The 23,056-nt window shown below is 42.0% G+C and overlaps 1 protein-coding gene across 1 annotated transcript in view; it reads left to right on the top strand.

Moving 5' to 3' along the window:
• The window catches only part of LOC121601819 (gamma-aminobutyric acid type B receptor subunit 1-like), a gene marked incomplete at its 5' end in the record, with an annotated part of 36,690 nt that overhangs the window by 5,362 nt on the left and 8,272 nt on the right, over positions 1-23,056 (top strand). Inside the window, 2 exon segments of the mRNA XM_041930621.1 lie at positions 5,777-6,033; positions 6,106-6,243. Coding sequence (XP_041786555.1) covers positions 5,777-6,033; positions 6,106-6,243 — 395 coding nt within the window.

The following is a 23,056-nucleotide window of genomic DNA, read 5'->3' as shown; positions in this document are numbered from 1 at the left end:
AGGAAGCAGCCACCCCCCGCTAAAATTCGTCGCATAAATCGGTCAAAACGTTTGTTTTCGGATGTCGCTACTGACAACCGTACGTTGTTTACATTTGGCGCCAGACCCATCAACACCCAAAACAATAACAACCAGAACCAACATAATAAGCCGATTGATCATATGTATCCCAGAAATCGAGCACCACCCATGATCACTGGTACAAACAAAGATACAACAACATTTTCGATCAAAATATTCCCCGCTCAGTCTACGGTGCAAAAGTGTGCATTGTATGTTTCCCGGCTCGCTCCGGATACATCCAGTGACCAAATAGTGCAAATGGTCAAACAAGCTTTGTCCATTGAGGATGTCACTGCATATTGCCTTAAACGACAAGGCACAAACACAGCAACACTCTCATTTATATCCTTTAAGGTGTTAGTGCCTCTTACTCAACGTGAAAGGGCTCTTTCCCCCGATACTTGGCCGCTTGGTCTATCGGTGCGTGAATTTGTTGACTACCGAGCTCAACAGCCAGGTGCAAATTTTTGTCTACCGCCAATGAGACTTTCAACACCTAAAACCCTATCTACAGCGCAGGATATACGATCACCACAGCTGTTGTATCACACAATTTTTTCAGCACACACTTCACGCACTTCATCCACACCGCAAACCCACTAATTATAAACACCGATAATCAATTCACGCGCATCACGCTACTTAACGATCGTGAACCCAACACTACGCAACATTAGCAACACTATTGCTACAGTACGGATCCTACACTCACACAAACGCACGACGGTCATGTCATTCCTGCCTCCTCAAACAATACTGATGATTTGTTATTTTTATATCAAAATATAAGAGGACTAAAAACTCAGCCGGTCTCGTGGTACAGTCGTCAACTCGTACGACTTAACAACATGTCCGTCATGGATTCAAGCCCCAAATAGACCGTACCGCCATACGTAAGACTGACTATCCTTCTATGGGTGGGGGGAGGGGGGGGGGTAATCCAAAAATCATTGAAAGCCAACCCCATAAGTGGTACGGGCAGGCCTTGACCGACAACGGTTGTTGAGCCAAAATGAAAAAGAAGAAGAAAAACTAAATGTCATGAGGTTTCTACTACTCATTACAACGTCATTATCTTCACTGAAACATGGTTAGACTCCTCTATTAACTCTTCACAGTTATTTCCAGACCATTATATAATCTTCAGAAAGGACCGTAATGACAGAAATAGTAAGAAAACCAAAGGTTGTGGGGTTCTCATAGCTATCGCCTCACATTTGCAAGTACTCTTATGTTCTACATCAGATACTGTCGAGCAACTATAGTTAAAGATTTACAGCTTTAAAAAACGTATTTTATCGGCGCAATGTATGTTCCTCCTGACATGGCAAATAACACGTCGGTTATTCACACAATCTGTTCAACTATTGAAGACGTAGCGTGTAAAGCTAACGAAATGTGTTTGTTATTCGGGGACTTCAATTTGTCAAACATGAATTGGATATCTGATGATCGAGGATCACGGACAACTGTCGCCATCTTCTTGATTGTATGAATAGCAACGGATTGTACCAGATTACCAAAATTCATAATGCATCGAATAACTACCTCGATTTGATCTTAGTATGCGACGATATCCTGCAACAATGCTCTTCACCGGCAATAACACCCTACCCCATAGTTGCTATTGATTGCCATCATCCGCCTATACAGCTGTGCCTGCCGAACGGCTTAGCCAAAGCAGAACATCATGAGTTCCCTACAACATCACATCAAGAATCAGGCATGCTCGACTACAGTCGCACTAATGTTTTGATTCTAAATGATCTACTGCAATCCTCTGACTGGTCATTTCTTGATGGAAATCCGGACGTAAATCATGCGGTCGATATGTTCAATCGGAAATGTACGGAACATTTATCTGCCTGTTGACCTATAAAACGTCCACGCCAAGGTTCACCGTGGTCCACTGAAATAAATCTTTTTCTATCGGTTTTACCAAACACAACAACACAACACAACAATCGAGATTGCGGTTCATCCGTGCACACAATGTATATAGAAGCTATAATAGACAACTTCACTATCGTTTTTTGATTCGTATACAGTCCAGCTTAAGAAGAAAACCGAAAAAAATTTGGAGGTATGTCGACACAAGACGGAAAAACAGCTCCTTGCCAGCTATAGTTTCCTTCAATGGAACAACTTCGTGTACCAAAGAGGAAACCTTCAATTTATTTGCCGATCGTTTCATGAGTTCGTTAACCACTGAAGCTCCGGGCTTCTCATTGGATGCTGCTCTCAACAACGTGCCCTCCGACGCTGTCGATGTTGATGTGCGTGACATAAACATCTCCAGAGATTCAGTGCTAAAGGCGCTCTAGCAGGTCAAACCATCCTACAATCCTGGACCTGATGATATTCAACCGCAGTTCTTGCCAAATGCAGCGAAGTTTTGGCCGGACCTCTGGCTCGTATCTTCACACTCTCGCTCAATCAGCGTATGTTTCCAACAGCATGGAAATCGTCCTACATGTTTCCTGTGCATAAAAAGGGGGATAAGAGCTTAGTGGAAAACTACCGTGGCATTACTACTTTGCCTGCAGGTGCTAAGGTTTTTGAAGTCGTCGTCCAGAACTCGCTCTTGAACTGTTGCCGCTCGCTGATATCAACACGCCAACACGGGTTCTTCCCTCGCCGCAGTGTGACCACCAATTTGATGGAGTTTGTATCTCACTGCCATGCTGCACTCGCTTCGGGAGCCCAGATAGATGTCATCTATACCTTAAGGCCACCTTTGATCGGGTGAATCACCGCTTGCTGTTGGCGAAGCTTGCTCGTCTTGGATTTTCTTCCCCCTTTAGTGGAGTGGTTCGAATCTTACCTCACCAATCGTCGGTATCGCGTCAAAGTTGAATGCATGACATCTAGGGAATTCATGAGTTGGTCAGGCGTGTCACAGGGTATTAACCAATGTGAGTGTATATATCAGGTGGGCTTATAGTGTTCTTTCTCACCTATACATCAACACACAATTAAGCAGTTTGTTTCATAACAAAATCTAGTATGCCTTGAAGTTTAAACGGTATCGCGCAGATATGGTATGTGGTTTTACTCCATGGTGGCATATAGAGGAGATGTCTTCTTAGCGTTTGGCATTTTGCCATTTTGAGATTCAGATTGACAACAGCGTTTCATCAACTTTCGGTCATCGGAGTAGGTTGGTAGCTTTTCTACGAGCAATGAGCGGCCTACTAAGGATATTCAAAACATGGTACCAGGAATAAAGCGTTTTCTGAAGCGTTTGGCAGCTATCAGTTGTTATGTTGCGGCTCCGTGTTATGCTGTGTGGAGCCCTGCGGTAAAGCCTTGATGGCCAAATGTTTTGTATGACAACACCTCCTTTCTACCCACTTTGGATTTACTCAGGCATAGCACGAATAAAGAAGCCAAAAAACTTCCGTGACTGCCAGCTCTTGGATTAAACTGATGATCTGAAGATTACTGGATTACAACAACACATTTCCCTAGCAAAATCTGATATGTAGAAAACAATTATTGAATCCGTTCAGTCAGCAAGCATGGAGCAATGTACCAACCGAACCAATACCATACTTAAAGATAGGAACTCATAAGAGTTCCCGTGATAAATTCATTTTTTTTTTCATTCAACAGACCTCCGATTGGTCTTAAATATCGTGTAAAATTGTGAAAATTTGGGATAGACTTTGAAAAAAGTGTATAAAACAATCATCAAAGCACCCAGTTTGTTATGGATCTAACTGTCAAACCAGGTTTTCTTTTTCGACGTCAAACCAGGTTTTTAGACGTCAAATTGCACTGGATAAGCCCACCTGATATATCAACTCATTTTGGTAGTAACCTTGGACATTTTTCGATGGCGTTACTACTGTAGTAAGGGAATCTTAATTTTATTGTATGCGGACGATCTTATCGCTAGGCCACATGAAGTGAAATATACAGCGAAATGAACTATTTGACAGCCGAAATATCTGACAGATAAAGCATCACAGCAACCAGCTGATGTGCAATGTAAACAAATATCATACACAAAATCGTATTTAAATCCATTAAATAACTTCAAAATCGAGTACTTCGTCAATTTTGAGTCAACAGTTCATAATTTCTTCCAATTAGGGAATGTTTTGCTTAAGAAGATATTATTTTTAATAGAATTTCGAAAGCGGATGTTGTGTCGCCACCAACCCTTTAGCCGAACCTGTCAGATATTTCACCTGTCAAATAGTTCATTTCGCTGTATATTTCACCTCATGTAGCCGCGCGGATAGACTTTTTCTTCCTATGAGGTGTTTTGGTAATTGTCTTGTCCTGCAAGCATCTTTTTCCGACTGGTGTCTGCACAACGACTTACAAATTTCTATTGATAAATGTTCCTCCATGCATTTCCTGTACAAAATTACAACGACACAGTGCAGTAAAAGACTTAGGAGTTACTCTTGACCGTAAACTTGACTTTAATGTGCACCATAATGAAATTATTGATAGAGCGAACAAAATGCTAGGATTTATACGCAGGCAGTCGAGAGAATTCTCCGACCCACATTGTCTTGTCGCACTCTACAAATCACTAGCCAGATCCATCTTAAAATACTCCTCAGTAGCTTGGTGCCCATCGTCGTAATTATGGTCAAATAAGATTGAGTCAGTGCAGAAAAAATTCACCCGTTTGGTCTTACGGTTCACACCCTGGCGTAACGTGGCAGCGAGACCTAGTTATCATGCCCGCTGTTTAATTTTTGGACTCGAGTCTCTCGCTACTCGTCGCGAAACGGCGGGTTCATGAAAAAATCATCCTAGGAGAGATGACCGGACCTTTTAGCTAGAGTTAATTTCCACGTACCTGCTCATATTTAAAGAAACTATAGGCTACTAACAGTTGACCAAACTAGACGTGCATATAGCGGTAATGAGCTTTTGACTGCGATGGCTATCAGATTTAATGCATACTATGACTTATTTGACTGGAATTCCCTGTGTTAACCTGTATTTCTTGCTGTGATACTCTTTGGTATTTATTTTGTGCTGATGTTACATTGTACCGTGATGGTTTATGTTATTATAAGATTAGTTTATAAGATCAGTGATACGGCCAATGATGGCCAATCCCTTAACAAATACAAATAAACAAACAAACATAGTTTTGTAACTTTTCACGGAATGATTGTTTCATGACGAATTTTACCCATGAAACATTTGAAACATTTTTCAACAGCCGTCATTATTTGTAGCAGCTGGGCTGTTAAAACAATCTCTTGCGTTTGTTGAATAATGCCGTTCACATTAGAAACTCACCCAGAAAACAGTGTAAATAAATGTTTACAGATTTTAGTTTCATTCCTCCGTCAACTCTATGATTCGGGTATTTAATGAAGCATGTCATATTTTCGATTTTGGAGCCACATTACAATCCTTTACAAAAAGACTTCGAAACGAGTTACTAACAAGTTATTAGATCTATCTATTTAATTAAAACTTCGATTAGACTTAATAACATTCACAGGGATCACCGTTATCAGTTAAACGAGAAATTAAAAAAAATACAATTACAATTGCACAAGAGAAACCTATTATTTGGCTAATTATACATTTGCAATTTATAATACTTATCCGGCACTACAACCGCTTTGCGGTCTTGGCCTGCCTCAGGAGTGTCCGAAACCGCTCACGGTCTCGCGCCCATTATAATACAATTTTAAATTGAGAATATTAAAGAAAGGATTTTTTTTTTCAGGGGTTATATATGGATTCAAAGGATTAATACTGGTATTTGGACTATTCTTGGCATATGAAACACGTTCCATTAAAGTGAAGCAGATAAACGATTCTCGCTACGTAGGAATGAGCATTTACAACGTTGTAGTACTATGTCTGATAACTGCCCCTGTTGCCATGGTGATAGCTTCACAACAAGATGCTTCCTTTGCGTTTGTTGCATTGGCTGTCATATTTTGCTGTTTTCTCAGCATGTTACTCATATTCGTTCCGAAGGTATACAGTGTATAAAAAGCAATACGCACCAACATATCATTCACATGAATTTTACTTGTTCATTCAATGCAGGTGATAGAAGTATTGCGACATCCAAAGGATAAGGTCGAATCCAAATTCAGCAATGATACTGGAATTTCAAAGGAAGATGAGGAACGATACCAAAAATTAATTTCCGAAAATGATGATTTACAGAAATTGATCGCTCAAGTAAGTAGTGTTAATAAATGGAGTACAGTCAATATTCAATAGTTAAACTTTTATTAGATAGCATGCTTTTTGGTTTAATTGATATTTGAGTGACAGTTTAATTAGAAAACTTGCGTTTGCATCACGATCGATAAATTACTACAGGTCGGTCCCCGTCCTGTGCAAAGTGGGCATAATATACAGGTGCACTTATCCCGAACGATTTGACCGCCGTGCGGTAGAAAAATGAATACAAAGTGACAGGAGGGAATTCGATCTTTTGCCGATGTATGCGTGTGAATTCCAATGGCTGTTGTGGTTGATGTCTCGTAGTATGGGTGAAAAAATACGTATCATAATCGAATCCACTCCTCCGGCCAAACCTATAAACCCACCTGATCCCTTTACCCACTTTGGTCCAGTGTACTTTGATAAATCTTCATTTGACAGGTAGGGAAAAGTTTTTTGTGAGAAAACAGGTATCTATTGTACAAATTTAATGCAAAATGCATTAAGAACATTAAGGAAATTCAAAATAAGGATAAAATATTTGAAAGAATTAAAATATTTGCAAAAACACGCGGAGCTATCAAATTTAGAGGAATCGCGTACTGCGAATTCGCTTATATCGAGTATCGCGTACTGCGGATAATTGCTGTATTTATGGATGTGTATTCATGGGTTCGCATATTCCAAACAAACAAGATACCCGTCAAGGGTTCAAGTCCGGAATCGACCGTGCCTCCATACCTAGTCCGTTTCTTATACGGACTATTCTGTTATGGTTAAAAAATATGTCACTGAAAGACAATCGCACTAGTGGTAGAGGCAAGACTTGGCCAGCAACAGTAATTGTGCCAAAGAAGAAGAGGAAGGAGAAGAAGAAACGATTGTTGAATGAAATGTTGAACAAAGTTGTAACCGTTACGTAGCCACTTGTCTGTAGCCTATGTGCCCACTTTCTTCATCCGGCGTTACAACTACTGCGCGGTCTTGGCCTGTTACAAGAGTGTCCAAAACTAACAGAAACCATCCGCCATACATCTCCAATAACTTCTACCAGCATTCTGGAGTCATTCGTATCGACCCGAAAGGTTCAGTAGGTACAATAAAGTATAAAAAGCGCTTCTGAGGTCGGGTGGAGCCAAAATATGTTCCACGCCCAACCGGAACTCGCTGCACCAGCAGACCGATGTCATTTATGCTTCATTGCACCGACTGTCCCGTACCACGGGTCCAACTTGTTTTCGTTTCCGACATTACGCTCAAACTGAATCCCTGGGTTGGAATTGATTCCGATAGACTCGCATCTGACTCCGGGGTGCGTCGTGAAATGAATCGTTTGACTCAGTACTAGTCCACAGTACTCATACACAGTAGGCCCATAACACATTTTTATAGCTGCGGTAGTGAAAGTCCTCGTTGATACTTACTAACTTCATTCTCTGGTGCTACTTCAGGTTTACGGTCTTGGCCTGCCTCAGCAGTGTCCGAAACCGCTCACGGTCTCGCGCCTTCGTCTGCCAGTCCGTTGTCCCAGCTTTAGTGGCAGACGTCTCCACGCTATTTTACCTCTACAATTTAGGTCTACCACGCCTCCTCTGTCCTTGTGAATGGCCAAGCAAGGCGAGCTGGGTCGTCTGTTTCTATGCGTGCAACATGACCAGCCCACGCGAGCCTGGCGAGCTTGACACGCTGCACGACAGTGAGGTCGCGATACATCTCGTATAGCTCGTCGTCATAACGACTCCACCATTGTCCTTCCACACATACGGGGCCAAGAATCCTTCCAAGCATCATCCTCTCAAGCGCGGCCAGAATGGTTTCATCAGATTTGAACAGTGCCCGTAACTCAAAAACGTATGGGAGTACCGGTACTATATAGGTACTATATGTGTGCGTACAGACGCCGTCCACAGGCCTGCCCACGCTCGAATGCAGAGCCGATTGCATACGATTCTATCTTCACCATTAACATGAGAGGGACAGGGCTTATACCACGATCGTACACGAAAGGTACGCATGCTTTACCCATCAGGAAAAGGCCCTGAGAGTTTTCCATCCACCTGGCAAGTGACGTTGATCATAGTCATTCTTACTAGCCTTATCAGTTTGGCCAGGATTCCAAAAGAGCTCATAGCGTCGTATAGTTTTACCCTGGCTATGCTATCATATGCAACTTTGAAGTCAATTAAGAGATGGTATGTTATCTGTATGCCGTTTGAAATGTTGATCAAAGTCCATAAATTGCAACAAATTACGCCGTTTAGTGTTTTTGTTGGACAAATCGTCATTCATACGAGGTGCTGATCAAAATTTCCCCCCTCTTCCAATCTCTATCCTTCATTGGGTTAAAGCAGCGGTCGGCAAAGTCCGGCCCGCGGGCCAAATGCGGCCCGCCGCAACATTCAATCCGGCCTGCGAAAGGTTTTGACTGATTTTGAAAGATAGGAAGAAACTATTCGTATACAAATTACTGAATATCTTTTAGAATAACATTTTATACCATCGTACTCTTTCAACTTTAATTAAAGTACTTTGGAATGACGGCTCGATCTCCCGGCCCAGATAACTTAGTAATGTAGCCACTTGTACTTTTGTCTTCATTTTTCTTTTGAAACCTCAAAAAATGAACCAGGGCTCTCTTGCGATGTTTTGATTGTTGCCTAATAGTACCAAGATGTTGGTGACCAAAACGCAGACACGTTCTTGTGCGACGACAGACTTGTGTACGCAGACTACGGGGCGTCATTCGTTGATCGCGCACGCTTCTACGTTGGTTAGTTCACTTTTGGTCATCATGGTAAGAGTTCGACTCATAGAGGTGTCAAGGTGAGGTGACTGATAGAGGTTTTCAGTTGTCTCATGGGATGCTACTATTCAAAGTGCAATTAACGTTTTGTTAGAGCGGGTGAAGATAATCCCATGATAAACCTATGAATTTGTCAATTTTGTTAATGCAACCGTTATGTAATTTTAACATTGTTTCAACACGACAATAAGACTTTCGTAATGAAGGAAATCGCACACGAAATTTAATATTGATGAGACATACTACAGCCTGGTTACAATAAATTTACTTAAAGTTTTGCATGCGACTTGCATTTGATAGGAGATCATTAGACTTTCACCAACGCAAAACATGCAATACAAAATTTAAAATGTAGTGAAACAGTTCCATACATTTTCATGCGATAATTTTTCTATTTTGTTTTATTTGTTTTTCTTAATTTGACACAAATCAGTTGGTTTCCCTTTAAACTATTTTAGGGATATTTTCGATCGTATTTGAAAGCAAAAACAAATAATTAAAAATCCCTGTTGTGTTGTGAGAGAACGATGATTCCACACTGTTGCTGTTTAGAGGTACAACAATTATCAAAGTGCTTTTTCATAAGGAATCAGATATCAATTGATCTGACATGGCATTAATTATCCATAAAGCATTTTTAAAATTACTGAATCTATTTTTACTGCGATAATATTTCAGCCGTTCAAACTTTTGTATCATCCCCGGAATATCTTAAATATTTTTTGCGGCGTGGGAGGACGGGGTCTTCAGGAAGCGATATTGATCCCTTTTTGTTATGTTTTGACTGATCACATTGTTGGCCATCTATTTCCGATTCTCAAATGATTAAACATCAGAATTACTTTTTATAGTAGGTATCATTAATTTTGAACCATACTTGGATGATATAATTACAGAAAAACAACAATAATACCTAAAATGTTTCTAAAAGATTAAACTGTAATAATTTAAGCGCAATAATAAAAAACTGCATGGCCCGCGGCACTCGATCATTTACTAAAGTTGGCCCTTTGCCTCAAAAGTTTGCCGACCGCTGGGTTAAAGTATAGCCTCCTCGACCCAAAACACTTTTTGACAGATAAATTATACCAGCCTCTAGCTTCCACCCGCCGCTGCTAGATGCTGTACGCGTTTAAAAAAAATCTACTAGCAAGTACGGACAATGTTCCCCTGGCTTTAAGTGTCTCTATTTTTTCAATATCTGCCGCATGGTGAATCTGGCCGGTATGATTCATCAACAAAACATAGTGAGAAACCATAATTAATACAATTGGCTCTCAACCGTAAAGAGATCGTAACGGTACTTTGTTCATGACCCGTGGGAAGGTCAGCTTCCAGTTGCTGGAAACCTGAATTTTTTATAGATTATTGGTTTTTAGAATATTAACCAAATGGGAATTAATAAAAGAGTTTAGGTTTTTTTCTTTATTTTTTTATTTAATGCTTAAATTAGGGTAAATGTACCAGTATTGGGCAGGTTAGTGCAGCAGTTTCACAAAAACTGCTCGTACACTTACAATTTTTATTACTTTTCATGAAAGTGACGTTATTTTGAACGATAAACTATCGTATTATGTTGTGCTATTTTTTATTTGCTGTTTCAAAAGCATCTTCTAGTGATATTCATGAAAATGCAACCACTGTTTTTGTTTCTATTTTCGGCAGTTTGGTCCTATTTTCGGCAGGCTGTGCTCCTATTTTTGGCTATTTTCGGAATACGGGTCGGTAAATGTTTTAATTAATGCCAAAAGGTAGACAAAAATGTTTAAAACAGTTTTACACTCTCACTTTCCTAAGATTGATGTTGAAAAGTACTTAAATAAATAATTTTATGTTGCCCATTTTGGGCATTTTGCTTGCAATTTTTACAGTCATTTTGATTTGAGTTACAAACAAAGTAGGCACTGGAGAAATGAGACTGCCTAACGGCTATAGAGTATGGCTGCGACTGGCTCACAAATTATAAGTTTTCTCTCAAGTCATTGGATTATTTATTGTGAAATTGGTGAAATTTGATACAATTAATGTGGTTTTATGTGTCGACATACGCGTTGTAGTGTTCTGATCAAGTTATAAATGAATATTCAGCCAAATCAAAAGTGTGTTATTGTTTCAAGTTTCGGCAGTAGCCCAAAGCATTGATCTATCAAAAATCACATTTACCATGTACCTTTTTTCGGCATTTAAAGAGAAAAATAACTTGTTTTTCGTGATTTTAAAATTCCAAGCGGGCTAGAATAACTGCTGCAGGCCTAGAATCTTTCATAAAAACCACACTTTAATTGTCTAAGTGCTCTGGTTCTCTTAATAATGAAACCTGCCGAACTATTGGCTGACAGCAAATCTGCCGAAAAATTGTGATCTCTGCACATTTTGTTTGATATTTTGAAAAATATGCAAGGAAATGATGTGATACTTTGTATATGAATAACACATGAGTATATCTCTATTTAAAAAATATGTGTGGAGACTATTTTCAACGCGTTTTTTTATAATTACACGTTTTGAGTTACCTGGCCGAAAACAGGTACACTGCCGAATACTGGTACAGTTACCCTATATTTTTTTACGCAATTACAAATAAAAAACGACATAAATAAAAAATGTTTTCAAGTTAACGATAGCTCAATTGTTGTCGATACGGTTAACGATTGTCGCTAGGCTATATTCGATCGTCGAATTAATCTACTCGAAAAAAATGTTCGTATAGTGAAATCTCTCTAAGATTTAGTCTCTTTAAGATGAACTGTTTCTTTAAGATAAATATTTTGACGGTCCCGTCATATTCCATACTTTTTATGTCTCTTCACTGCTTCTAGACGACCAACTTTTGTACCACGACAAATTTTCTGCGAGCTCTTTGTTCTAAAACAACAAGTTTTAGAGCAAAATCACTGGCAAACGTGATTATCACGTCGGTTTTTCAGTGCTAAAAGGACTTATTTTATCCAGTAGGAACATATAAAGTGCTGTTTTATGCTTGTTAAACTTTTCATTCCTCCAGCAGGACCGCTGGACTCCAGTAGAATAGTAGATATTCGGTGTCACGGAATGACAAACAAAGAAAAAGGGGATCAATGTTGTTGAATACAATAGACTGCAATTACAGTCAGAATTCAATAGTTAAACGCTTTTCAGTTGGCATGCTTTTTAGTTGAACGCTTGATAGTTGGCTGACAGTTCAATTAAAAAGCATGCGCTTGTATGGAAAACCCGTTTTATTTTTAATTCACAAAAATCTCATGGCTTGCCGAGAAAATTTTCAGATTTTTTTGTATGGAAAAACGTGCCAACTAAATAGCACATATTCAATAGTTGGCAGGGAATCGAAGTTCATCCAGTGAGTTCAGACTGTAGGGGTAAGCGGGGTAAAATGGGCATGTTAAGCAGTTTACTGAATATTCCTTTGAAACACAATTTTTCTTTCATTATTGTATGCCCTTATTATTTATCTATGAATCAAAATTGCCACATAGAATGAAAACAACTTAAAAACATGAAAACTTGTTGTCACCGTGTAAAATTAAAGTTGATGTTTTACGAGAAGCTATTTTGACACGCGGGGTAAAATGGGGATAGCCCTGGGGCAAAATGGGCATATGTAAACAAACTGAGAAACGTCAAAACACTGGGGCAATATGGGCCACAAAAACAGCGCTTAGGTAGTGGTCAATGCTTTTGCGCACGTTTCGTGAAATGTATTTTCGTTCTATCTTTTGTTTTGCTGTTCAGGAAAGCCCTTAAAATTCTTCCAAAAATATGTTATCAAAATTAAAACAGTTTTTACATGTTGAAACAGTTAAAACAGTTTTTACCAAATCGAATATTTTGTCTCTCTGCCTTTCATTATTTTTGAGGCGACAAATACAACATCATAACCTCACCAAGCGCCGTATGTCAAAAGCATCTGCCCATTTTGCCCCAAGCGTAACTGCCCATTTTGCCCCACGTGAAGCATTTTTGTCATTCTATTCTGTCATTTGTCATTTTATCATTCTTTCCTTTCTTCTAGAAAAAAACCCTAAATCAAGTCGTCGGTGCATTTTCCACTACCAAAGCGATTGCCATTGTATGGATGTAAACTAAGCAAAAAGCATCCAAGCTACCGCTGGAAAGTAGCGCTGATTAGCCTTTAATAAAATTTTATAATAGAGATTTCATTTAAGACATGCGTCCAATCTGGGTTATAAGTTCTTTTTGCCGTTAACCTTTAAAAGCAGACATCTCAAACATACGGCCCGCGGGCCACATACCGTCCGTGAACCCTTTGAATCCGGCCCGCGAAATACTTTGGCAGTTATTTGAATGAAACTAAAGTAGATTGTAGATTACGAGACAGGCATAATGGGTGTACTAATTGTTATCCACTAATTGTTTAGACACACGCAAGGAAAAATGACTTACGATTGGAAGCTCGGGATATGGAACTGCAAAACCCTCTCATCGGATGTGAAGACCCACATAATGGGAGACAGGCATAATGGGTGTACTAATTGTTATCCACTAATTGTTTAGACACACGCAAGTAAAAATGACTTACGATTGGAAACTCGGGATATGGAACTGCAAAACCCTCTCATCGGATGTGAAGACCCGAATTGCATTCGATGAGGTCTGGGCCCGCAGTTTTGAAATAGTAGCACTTCAGTAGTTATGATGGAAAGTGACGGTGCGCCAGTACCGTAGCAACGATCTACCAGAGCGGTGGAGAGACAGGCGAGCTCGGTACTGCGTTAATGGTGCTGAGTGCGATGCAGCAGAGAGTTATCGGGTAGTGGCCGGTCAACGAACGGATGTGCAGGTTGAGAATTCGAGGCAGATTCTTCAACCTGAGCATTATTAATCTGCATAGTCCGCATCTTGGGAGCACCGATGACGAGAAAGAGGCCTTCTATACGCAGCTGGAGAGGGAGTACGACCGCTGCCCAAAACATGACGTGAAGATCGTCATCGGAGACCTTAATGCTCAGGTCGGACAGAAGGAGGTGTATAAACCAATGATTGGAAGCTTCAACGTCAACCAGCTGACAAATGACAACGGCCTCAGGCTAATAAACTTTGCCTTCTCCAAGCATATGGGCATCCTCAGCACCTTCTTCCAGCATGCATACCGCCATAGCTACACCTGGAGACACCCGAAGGGTAATTCAAAGTCCCAAATCGACCACGTTCTGATTGACAGAAGGCACTTCTCGGATATTATCGACGTTAAAACGTATAGAGGCGCAAACGTCGGCTCGGACCATTTCCTGGTCATGGTAAAGCTGCTCCAGAAACTCTCCGTGGTTAACAACCAAACGGAGTCAGGCAACCCCAAGGCTCAACCTGGACCGGTTGAAGTGTGTTGATGTGCGCTTCCGAATGTGGGGAAGTGCTTCCGACCGACAACAACATCGCCACGATGCCCCTCGCAGACCACTGGCGTATGGTGGAACGAGCCATCAGCACTGCAGCCGAACACAAGATCGGCCGCTTACCACGTAGAGTGAAAAAGGAATGGTTCGACGAAGAGTGCAGACAAGTACTATCCGAGAAGAATGCAGCGCGCGCCCGCATGTTACGGCATGAAACCCGCCAGAACGTGGAGATCTACAGACGACTGAGGAAAAAGCAAACCCTGCTCTTCCAGGACAAGCAGCGCCGTTTTGAAGAGTCAGACGAACAGCTGCTGGAACAGCTTTCTCAGTCGAGGGACACCCGCTTGTTCTACAGAAGATTGAAGGAGGCACGGAGCGGGTTTGCTACTAAAACCGCAATGTGCCGGGATGCGGAAGGAAATCTCCTGACGGACGAGCGGGAGGTGTTCGAAAGGTGGAAGTGCTACTACGAAGGACATCTGAATGGAGCAGAGGTAGGAGAGGCTGGCGCAAGTGGCAGAACAAGGCAACCACTACAGCAGCAGCACAGCAGTAACAACAGCGACAGCATCGGCGCAGACGACGTGGTGCCCCCGCCATCTCTTGATGAGATTGCCAGCGCCATAAAGCAGCTTAAGAGCAATAAGTCTGCCGGCAGCGATGGTCTGGCGGCCGAGCTCTTCAAGATGGGGCCGGAGAGGCTTACCATCGAAATGCATCGACTGATCGCGAAAGTCTGGGAACAGCAGGAGCTACCGCAGGAATGAAAGCTGGGTGTTATTCACCCAGTCTACAAAAAGGGCGATAGGCTGGATTGTTAGAATTTCCGAGCCATCACAGTCATGTCTGTCCTGGATCCGCTGGCGTACGCACAGTATTGCAATATGCTACACCATAACAATTTAAAAGTACATTTCTGTACTGTTCTTGGTCCAACATTACTACGCCATCCGCTCTGGTCACTCGTATTCCAAGAACTTTGTTAGCGAGACCCAAGTCCTTCATTTTAAAACGTTTCATTAGCTGTTTCTTTAAATTCTTCTCCCAGCTATCATTGTTCGAGAAGATCAACAAATCATCTACGTAAACTGCTACTATAAGAACGCTACTATCATCATTATAGTACACGCAAGTACCGTAAATGGACTGCTTCAACCCAATGCGTTTCAGCTCAGCATCTAGCTTCAAGTTCCATACTCTACTAGCTTGCTTCAATCCATATAGCGCTTTGTTCAGTTTACAGACCTTGTGTGGTGCTTCTTTACTCACGAACCCTTCTGACTGCTCCTTGTATATTTCCTCTTCCTCCAGATCTCCTTGGAGGAACGCTGTCACTGCGTCCATCTGCAGTATCTTCAGGTCCATTTTAACAGTCAAGGACATTAAATATCGCACGGTAGCCAATCGAACAATAGGTGCATATATCTCGTTGTAATCGACACCTTTGACTTGAGAGAAGCCCTTTATAACCTGGCTTTAAATCTCTCCACCGAGCCATCTGCATTGGTGTTCACCGTATACACCTACTTCGATCGTAAGGCTTTGCGACCAGCAGGCAAACTCGTCAGGTCCCATGTTCGATTTTCTTGCAAGGCATCAAATTCGGATTTCATAGCTTCTTTCCAACGGTTGCTATCTTCACTGGAAACAGCTTCTCGATACGTACTAGGTTCATTAGTGATCACCAGAACTACGGTACAGGATTTATTAAAATCTCGCATCGTATCTGAAAACTGTGAAGAACTTTTAACCGCGGTACTGCAATTCATTACGAAATCCCGGTACTTGCCTGGGGTAATGCGCTCCCTCTCACTGCGCCTTACCAACTTATGTGGGTCCTCTAATTGTAGAGGGAGCGCGGCAAGCTGCTCGATCGGTTGATGGTGTTGAGCAGCTGCTGCTTCATCGCCATTAGCATCATCGTACTCTGAATCGCCGTCATCGTCGTCAATATCATTTTGATCTTCAATTGTCTCCAAACGTTCTTCTTCTTGATGCTGTATGACAGGCTGTACATACAATTCTTCAAGATCAACTTCAGACGATGATTCTCCCACCTCAGGAGCTCGATTCGTTGCACACTCGTCCAGGAATATGACATCCCGACTGACGATGATTTTCTTCGTCTTCGAGTTGTAAACCCGATACGCCTTGGAACTGCTGCTGTATCCCACGCCTTGGAACTGCTGCTGTATCCCATGAAAATGCCATACTCGGATTTGGCATCCCATTTCTGTCTCTTTTCTTTCGGAACATGACACATCACCTTTGCTCCAAATATACGAAGATGCGCCAAATTCGGTCTTTTTCCAGTAAAGGCTTCTTCAGGTGTCATTTGCAGTCCAATAGTTGATCGGTTGATCACATACGATGCCGTCGCAACTGCTTCAGCCCAAAAGCGCTTCGGCAGATTGGCATCACACAGCATGCTCCTCGCCTTTTCTACAATTGTCCTATTCTTACATTCCGCTAATCCATTCTGCTCCGGAGTGTATGGAGTGGATGTCTCGTGATGAATACCGGACCGACAAAGGAATTGCTTCATTTCACGATTCATATATTCCTTCCCATTGTCTGATCTGAGACGCTTAATTTTCTCACCCGTCTGTTTCTCGGCAGAGCTCTCAAAATGTTGAAATGCTTCTAAAACTTTAGTTTTGGTTTTTAGAAAGTAAACAAACGCCTTTCTGCTCGAGTCATCAATAAAAGTGAGAAAATATCGAATTCCTCCTATGGATGCTGTCTCCATGGGTCCACACAAGTCGGAATGAATCAGCACACGGTTCACACGTTGTCCCTTGGAATGAAACGGTTGACGATAGTGCTTACCTTGTATATATGGTACACACTGTATTCCATCCGTCACGTTGAATTCAACACCGCTTGCCATGTTACCAAGCCGTTTCATGCATCCAACAGACATGTGACACAGCCTACGATGCCAAAGTTGAAAGTTGTCATCCATCCGGCTGACCATGTTCACCGATGATCTGGTTGCTCTTTTCAATCTGTACAAACCGCCAGATTCTTGACCAATCGCAACCACTTTGTTAGTTGGACTGACCACCTTGCACGTCTGTTTTCGGAACGTCACTGTGTAGCCCTTCTGACACATCTTTCTAACGGATAAAAGATTCACTGCCAATTCCGGTACAAAAAGGACATCGTTCATCGAAATTTCACACGTTGACCTTCCAACATCTGGCGGTACGTTCACCAAACCTTTAGCAACCACTGGAACAGCAGTGTTGTTGGCTACGTTGATGCTTGACGAAACATTCTCTGCATCAACCAACAAGTTGCTATTTCGGCACAAATGAGACGTCGCGCCAGAATCAAAAAGCCATTCTTCCTCCGCTGCTACAGGCGACTGACATGCATTAAAAGCTGCGAAAAATGCAGCATGACCACTGCTGCTGTGTTTCTCTTCTTTCTTCTTGTCAGATGATTGACTCGAACACTGAGATGCATAGTGGCCCATTTTCTTGCATCGGTAGCACTGTATACAAGATTTAGATTTATCGCTACGCTTCTTCATCGTCGATTTCGAGTTGCTCAGGAATGGTTCCATAGCCTGCTTTTCGCTTGAAACTTTCACATCTTGCAAGATTTTCGCTTTCACTATATCCGCCGTCAGCTTGATTCTGGATGCCTCCAGGCCAAGGATCATAGGATCATATTGCTTTGGCAAGCCTTTCATGAGCAAACTGGCCAACCAAGCGTCATCGACCTTAAATCCAACTTCTGCCAACTGATGACTCGTCGTGAAGAACTCATTCACTGCTGAGTCGTCTGACAAATGATGTCTTCATCTCGTTCAGCTCCAACCAAACGAATACCTGTGAGCCGTCGTAGTAGACCAATCTTCCTGGTTGATCCACTATGCTCGTACGTGTTCTGAAGATTGTCCCACGCCTCTTTCGCATTTTTAGCATCCCGTACCAGTCCGTATATGCTTGAATCAATGCTGAGACATATTGTAGCCAATGCTTGCTGGGATATTTCTTCGCTCATTGCCGGTTCACCTTCAGCTAACTCCTTCACTGCGCACCAGGTCTTCTCCTTAATCAGGACCATCTTGGTGGCGAAAGACCAAGAGCTGTAGTTTCCGATCCTCGAAGTATTTCCCGCAAAGGCAGAGAAAATGATGCTCCTGCTTGTCTCGGATTCGTCATGCTTCACAAAAAATGCGTTCGACAATTTTTTTTTTATTAATAGAACCGTATCTTGAGTATTTCTTCAAAAAAAAAAAAAGATTCGTAGCCTGGGCCCATAACCTATTGAATATTACGTCTGTAAGGTTTGGAGGTGTAACACAGAAATGAACATTTATTAACACATAACCAAAGGCTACTCCAATTCGATGGTTACTGTTACGTATTGAATTCACTTTTATTGAAAAACGTAGAAATGGAGAGAATGAAAAGAGTGCAAGTTCACGAGCCAACAACGCTGATTGATCTAGAGCTCTTTTAGTTGATGCCAGGTCGGGGTGCATCCGAACGGCATCCAGGTTGCGTCACGTCAGGAGCGATGACAATCATCACCGCTCATACATAGAGTGTTCCATATACAACAGTTACTATTCTAACAATGGGGGCCTTCACGAATCTAGTTAGTTTTTTGTATGGAGTTTGACAGTTGAAGGCTGAAATCATGTAAACACTCCATACAAAACCACACAAAAAACTAGCCTGAAATTTTCAGTCTAGATTATTCTAGCCACAAAGCTAGAATAAGATTCGAGTACCTGCTCGAAAACACGGGTTTGTTTACATTTATCCCAAGGTGCATTAAAGAGATCTGGTGATGGAATCCAAAATCAAAGTGTATGTAGTCCAGGTGGTCTCATAGCATTTTTTATAAGCAATTTTGAACATCACTTTTTGACAGAACGAGTGAAAACTTTTGCTCCAACGAGCTTTCTGGAGGCTTGATGAATACTCAAAACACTCTTAAAATCTTCATTCAGAAGCAGAAGCGATAAAAATCAGCCTTCTAAATTCATACACCTTGGGATAAGCCCACCTGTATATTATACCCACTTAGATAGGTGCTCGAAAACTGATATACAATGCAAAAAGCTGACAGGCTGAAATTTCAGCCTACGAGCTTAAAACGGAAAGGCCCCCAATAATAGCGCAAGTCACACATTCTCAATCACAGAGATAACGGTACTACACCATCGCCATGAAGCCAGAAAAGGATAGAGATTTTTGGTGGGGTGAGAAGTTGATTGCCAAAATTTAAAGAGACAATCATGTGCTAGTCGTAAACGGAATGAATGAATTGCCTTTCTTCTGCTATATACATCTTATTGGTATTGGTTCGTTATTTGGACTGGATTGTGGCAATCAATGAATTGCTATGTGTTGGATGCTAAGCTGCTTCGTTGCGCATGCATCTTCAATGAACGCTCTTGAATTTTAACATTAGATCTTCTTTGTACGTGGTCGTGGACGTGCACGACAAGTTTAGCCTTACGCATTAACTTATTGAACACCGTTTATTGACCCGTAGAATAGCGCTATTCTCATAGACAATTAAAGTGCACTCTCCGGTAGTGCACCGCAATTAAATTGGACCCTCTGCACCGCGGTAGTGCGATTAAATTGGACTCTCCGGTAGTGCACTGTACAGTATCATGTCAACCCTACAGAAAAAGCTCAACACTATATGTATTTGTTATATACCGATGTTATTTGATGCTATTTGTATTTACCTGGCGCTAAAGAGGGCCATCCGTGACTCGAGGGTGGAGACTACGGGAACCATCTTCTATAAGTCAACCCAGATCCTGGCATACACTGATGATATGGACATCATTTGTCTGCGGCTCTCCTATGTAGCAGAAGCCTACCAAGGGATCGAGCAGGCGGCAGAGAACCTCAGATTGCAGATAAACGAGGCAAAGACCAAACTGATGGTGGCAACATCAGTGGGCCAACCAATAAATAATCAGAATCTACGTAGGCGCGATGTAAAAATAGGTGAACGCACTTTTGAAGTCGTCCCGGAATTCACCTATCTGGGGTCAAAGGTCAGCAACGACAACAGCATGGAAGCTGAGTTGCGTGCAAGGATGCTGGCTGCCAACCGGTCATTCTACAGCCTGAAAAATCAGTTCACCTCAAAGAACCTGTCGCGACGGACGAAGCTGGGACTATATAGTACCAATATAGTACAATATCGGACAATAAGATAGGGCCTTTTTTTCATCGCACCGTGCACTTGTTTTACCACGTTACTTGTGTTTGTGGTGTGTGTGTGTATGTGTGTGTGTGTATGTGTGTGTGTGTGTGTGTGTGTGTGTGTGTGTGTGTGTGTGTGTGTGTGTGTGTGTGTGTGTGTGTGTGTGTGTGTGTGTGTGTGTGTGTGTGTGTGTGTGTGTGTGTGTGTGTGTGTGTGTGTGTGTGTGTGTGTGTGTGTGTGTGTGTGTGTGTGTGTGTGTGTGTGTGTGTTCGAAAGATAGTGTGTTTTTAAATGTTCTTGTGCGTGCATCGGCGAGAGCGCAGGTTTGTGTCGGAAGAAACGTAGCTTTACATGATGTCATATTGCGTCAAAAGTATGCTGATAATGGTTGTTATCATGTGAAATAGCATGCGTTCACACTTGGATAAAAGCGAAAGTTTGCATCGATAGCGGCGCTTGTTCCTCGGACGAGAACGCAGGTGTGCTCTTTGATGAATGTGAATGCGATAGCGATGCGAAATGGAAACGCGCACAACAGCAATGAACTCGGCATTTCCTCACAGGTGGTTCGCCAGTGCACGCCATTGAAAAGCCTGCATGCATCTCTGCGTTGAACGTTGTGTGCGCATGGGAAACTTTGTGCGTGCATTCAGCAAGCGCGCTGGTGTTATTTTCAATGCGCGTTTTGTTTTATGAGCGCGGCAGTATTCTGTTCTCGACCTGAATGGGTAGACGCTCACTCGCTTACTTATTGATAGTTTTTTATCTATACGCCTTTTTGGCTGCTTGATAATGATGTGGTTCATCGCGCATGAAAGCAGAACGCAGGCAGTGCACAGCATCAGCCGTGTCCAGGTTTTTAACCAGTGCGTTCTTGACAGTCCAAGCAAGCAGTTTTTGTAACAATGGGTCGAGGTAAAAATTGTACCGATTATCAGCGCCATATCATAAAGCGAATGGCGGCTACTGGCATTAAGCGCAAAACGATCAAATAAGTGATGGAACGATTGCGCACTTTTGTGGCAAACGCGTTTCGGACAACCGAAACGCGCAAGTCACTCGGACGTCCTAGGAAAACCACGGCGGAGGAATACCGTGCGATTGTTAATGTATCGAAGAAACACTGATCGCGAAGGCGTTGGTCCTGCTAATAACAACAAAAACCTAACCCAAAACACACAAAAAAACTACTTACAAATCGATCCGAAACGACATACTTGTGACACGAACACACACACAAATACACACTCAAACATACACACACACATAGAAACATACAAACAAACACACACACACATGCACACACATGCACACACATGCACACACATGCACACATAAACACAAACAAACACAAACCACACATAAACCTGTCCCAACGGGTGCATGGTGCGATGAAAAAAAAAAGGCCCTATCTTATTGTCCGATACTGTACCAGTACTCACATACGCCTCTGAGACATGGACACTGTCCAAATCTGACGAAACCCTCAGAAGGATATTTGGCCCCGTATGTGTGGAAGGACAATCGAGGAGCCGCTAAAATGACGAGTTATACAAGATGTACGGCGACCTCGTTGTCGTGCAGCATGTCAAGCTCGCCAGGCTCCGGTGGGCTGGTCATGTTGTACGCATGGAAACGGACGACCGAGCCCGTAAAGTCGTTTAAGGCCGTCCACAAGGACAAAGGAGGCGTGGTAGGCCCAAATTGAGGTGGCAAGATGGCGTGGAGGCGTCCGCCATTAAGGCCGGGATAACGGACTGGCAGACGAAGGTGCGAGACCGTGAGCGGTTTCGGACACTCCTGAGACAGGCCAAGACCGCAAATCGGTTGTAGCGCCGGATAAGTAAGTAAAGTATTTATATTTAGTTTTATTTAAAATAAATCCTACAAAGTGTCTTAACTTTTTAATTCGAAATGCACTGTGTAGCGGGTTACTTAAGTAAAGCGTTTTTCTTTAAGTAGTGTATTAGTTTTACTCATTCAATAAACTATAATTTAACTTGTTTGAATAGAACATGTTTGATTATTGCACATATAAGATATTAAACAATATTCAATGGATACTTTAAAGTTATCCATACACAAAGTGAGCAACTGAAAAAAGTATAATCAGGGCAGGTTATCTTGAACCTGCGTTCTGCGTTCCATTCTTTTTCTACAGATTGGCAAGATCGTTCCGTTCCTCAATTTTCGGAACTATTCCCATCATTAATAAGTGTTAGCTCCCGAACTAGTCGCGTAACGGAATATAAATTGTTCTCTCATAGGAGTCAAAAATGTTTATTCGCCGAGTTTCGCTTTGGGTGGAAACTTTATTTTGTCGCGGTTTTTGTACACCTTAAAAAGTTTTTCAACTATATTCGCTCGCTGTCGTGATGCTACTGAAGCAATCGCGATGGCGAGGAACCCGATTCCCGATCCTGAGGTCATTTGCCTTCCCTGTATCCGAACCCGTTACAGTGCCCTCTGTACG

The sequence above is a fragment of the Anopheles merus genome, unplaced genomic scaffold, assembly GCF_017562075.2.
Source record: "Anopheles merus strain MAF unplaced genomic scaffold, AmerM5.1 LNR4000192, whole genome shotgun sequence".
NCBI lineage: Eukaryota > Metazoa > Arthropoda > Insecta > Diptera > Culicidae > Anopheles > Anopheles merus.
Note: the sequence above shows the minus strand (reverse complement) of the source record. Positions and strands in the feature narration are given on the sequence as shown.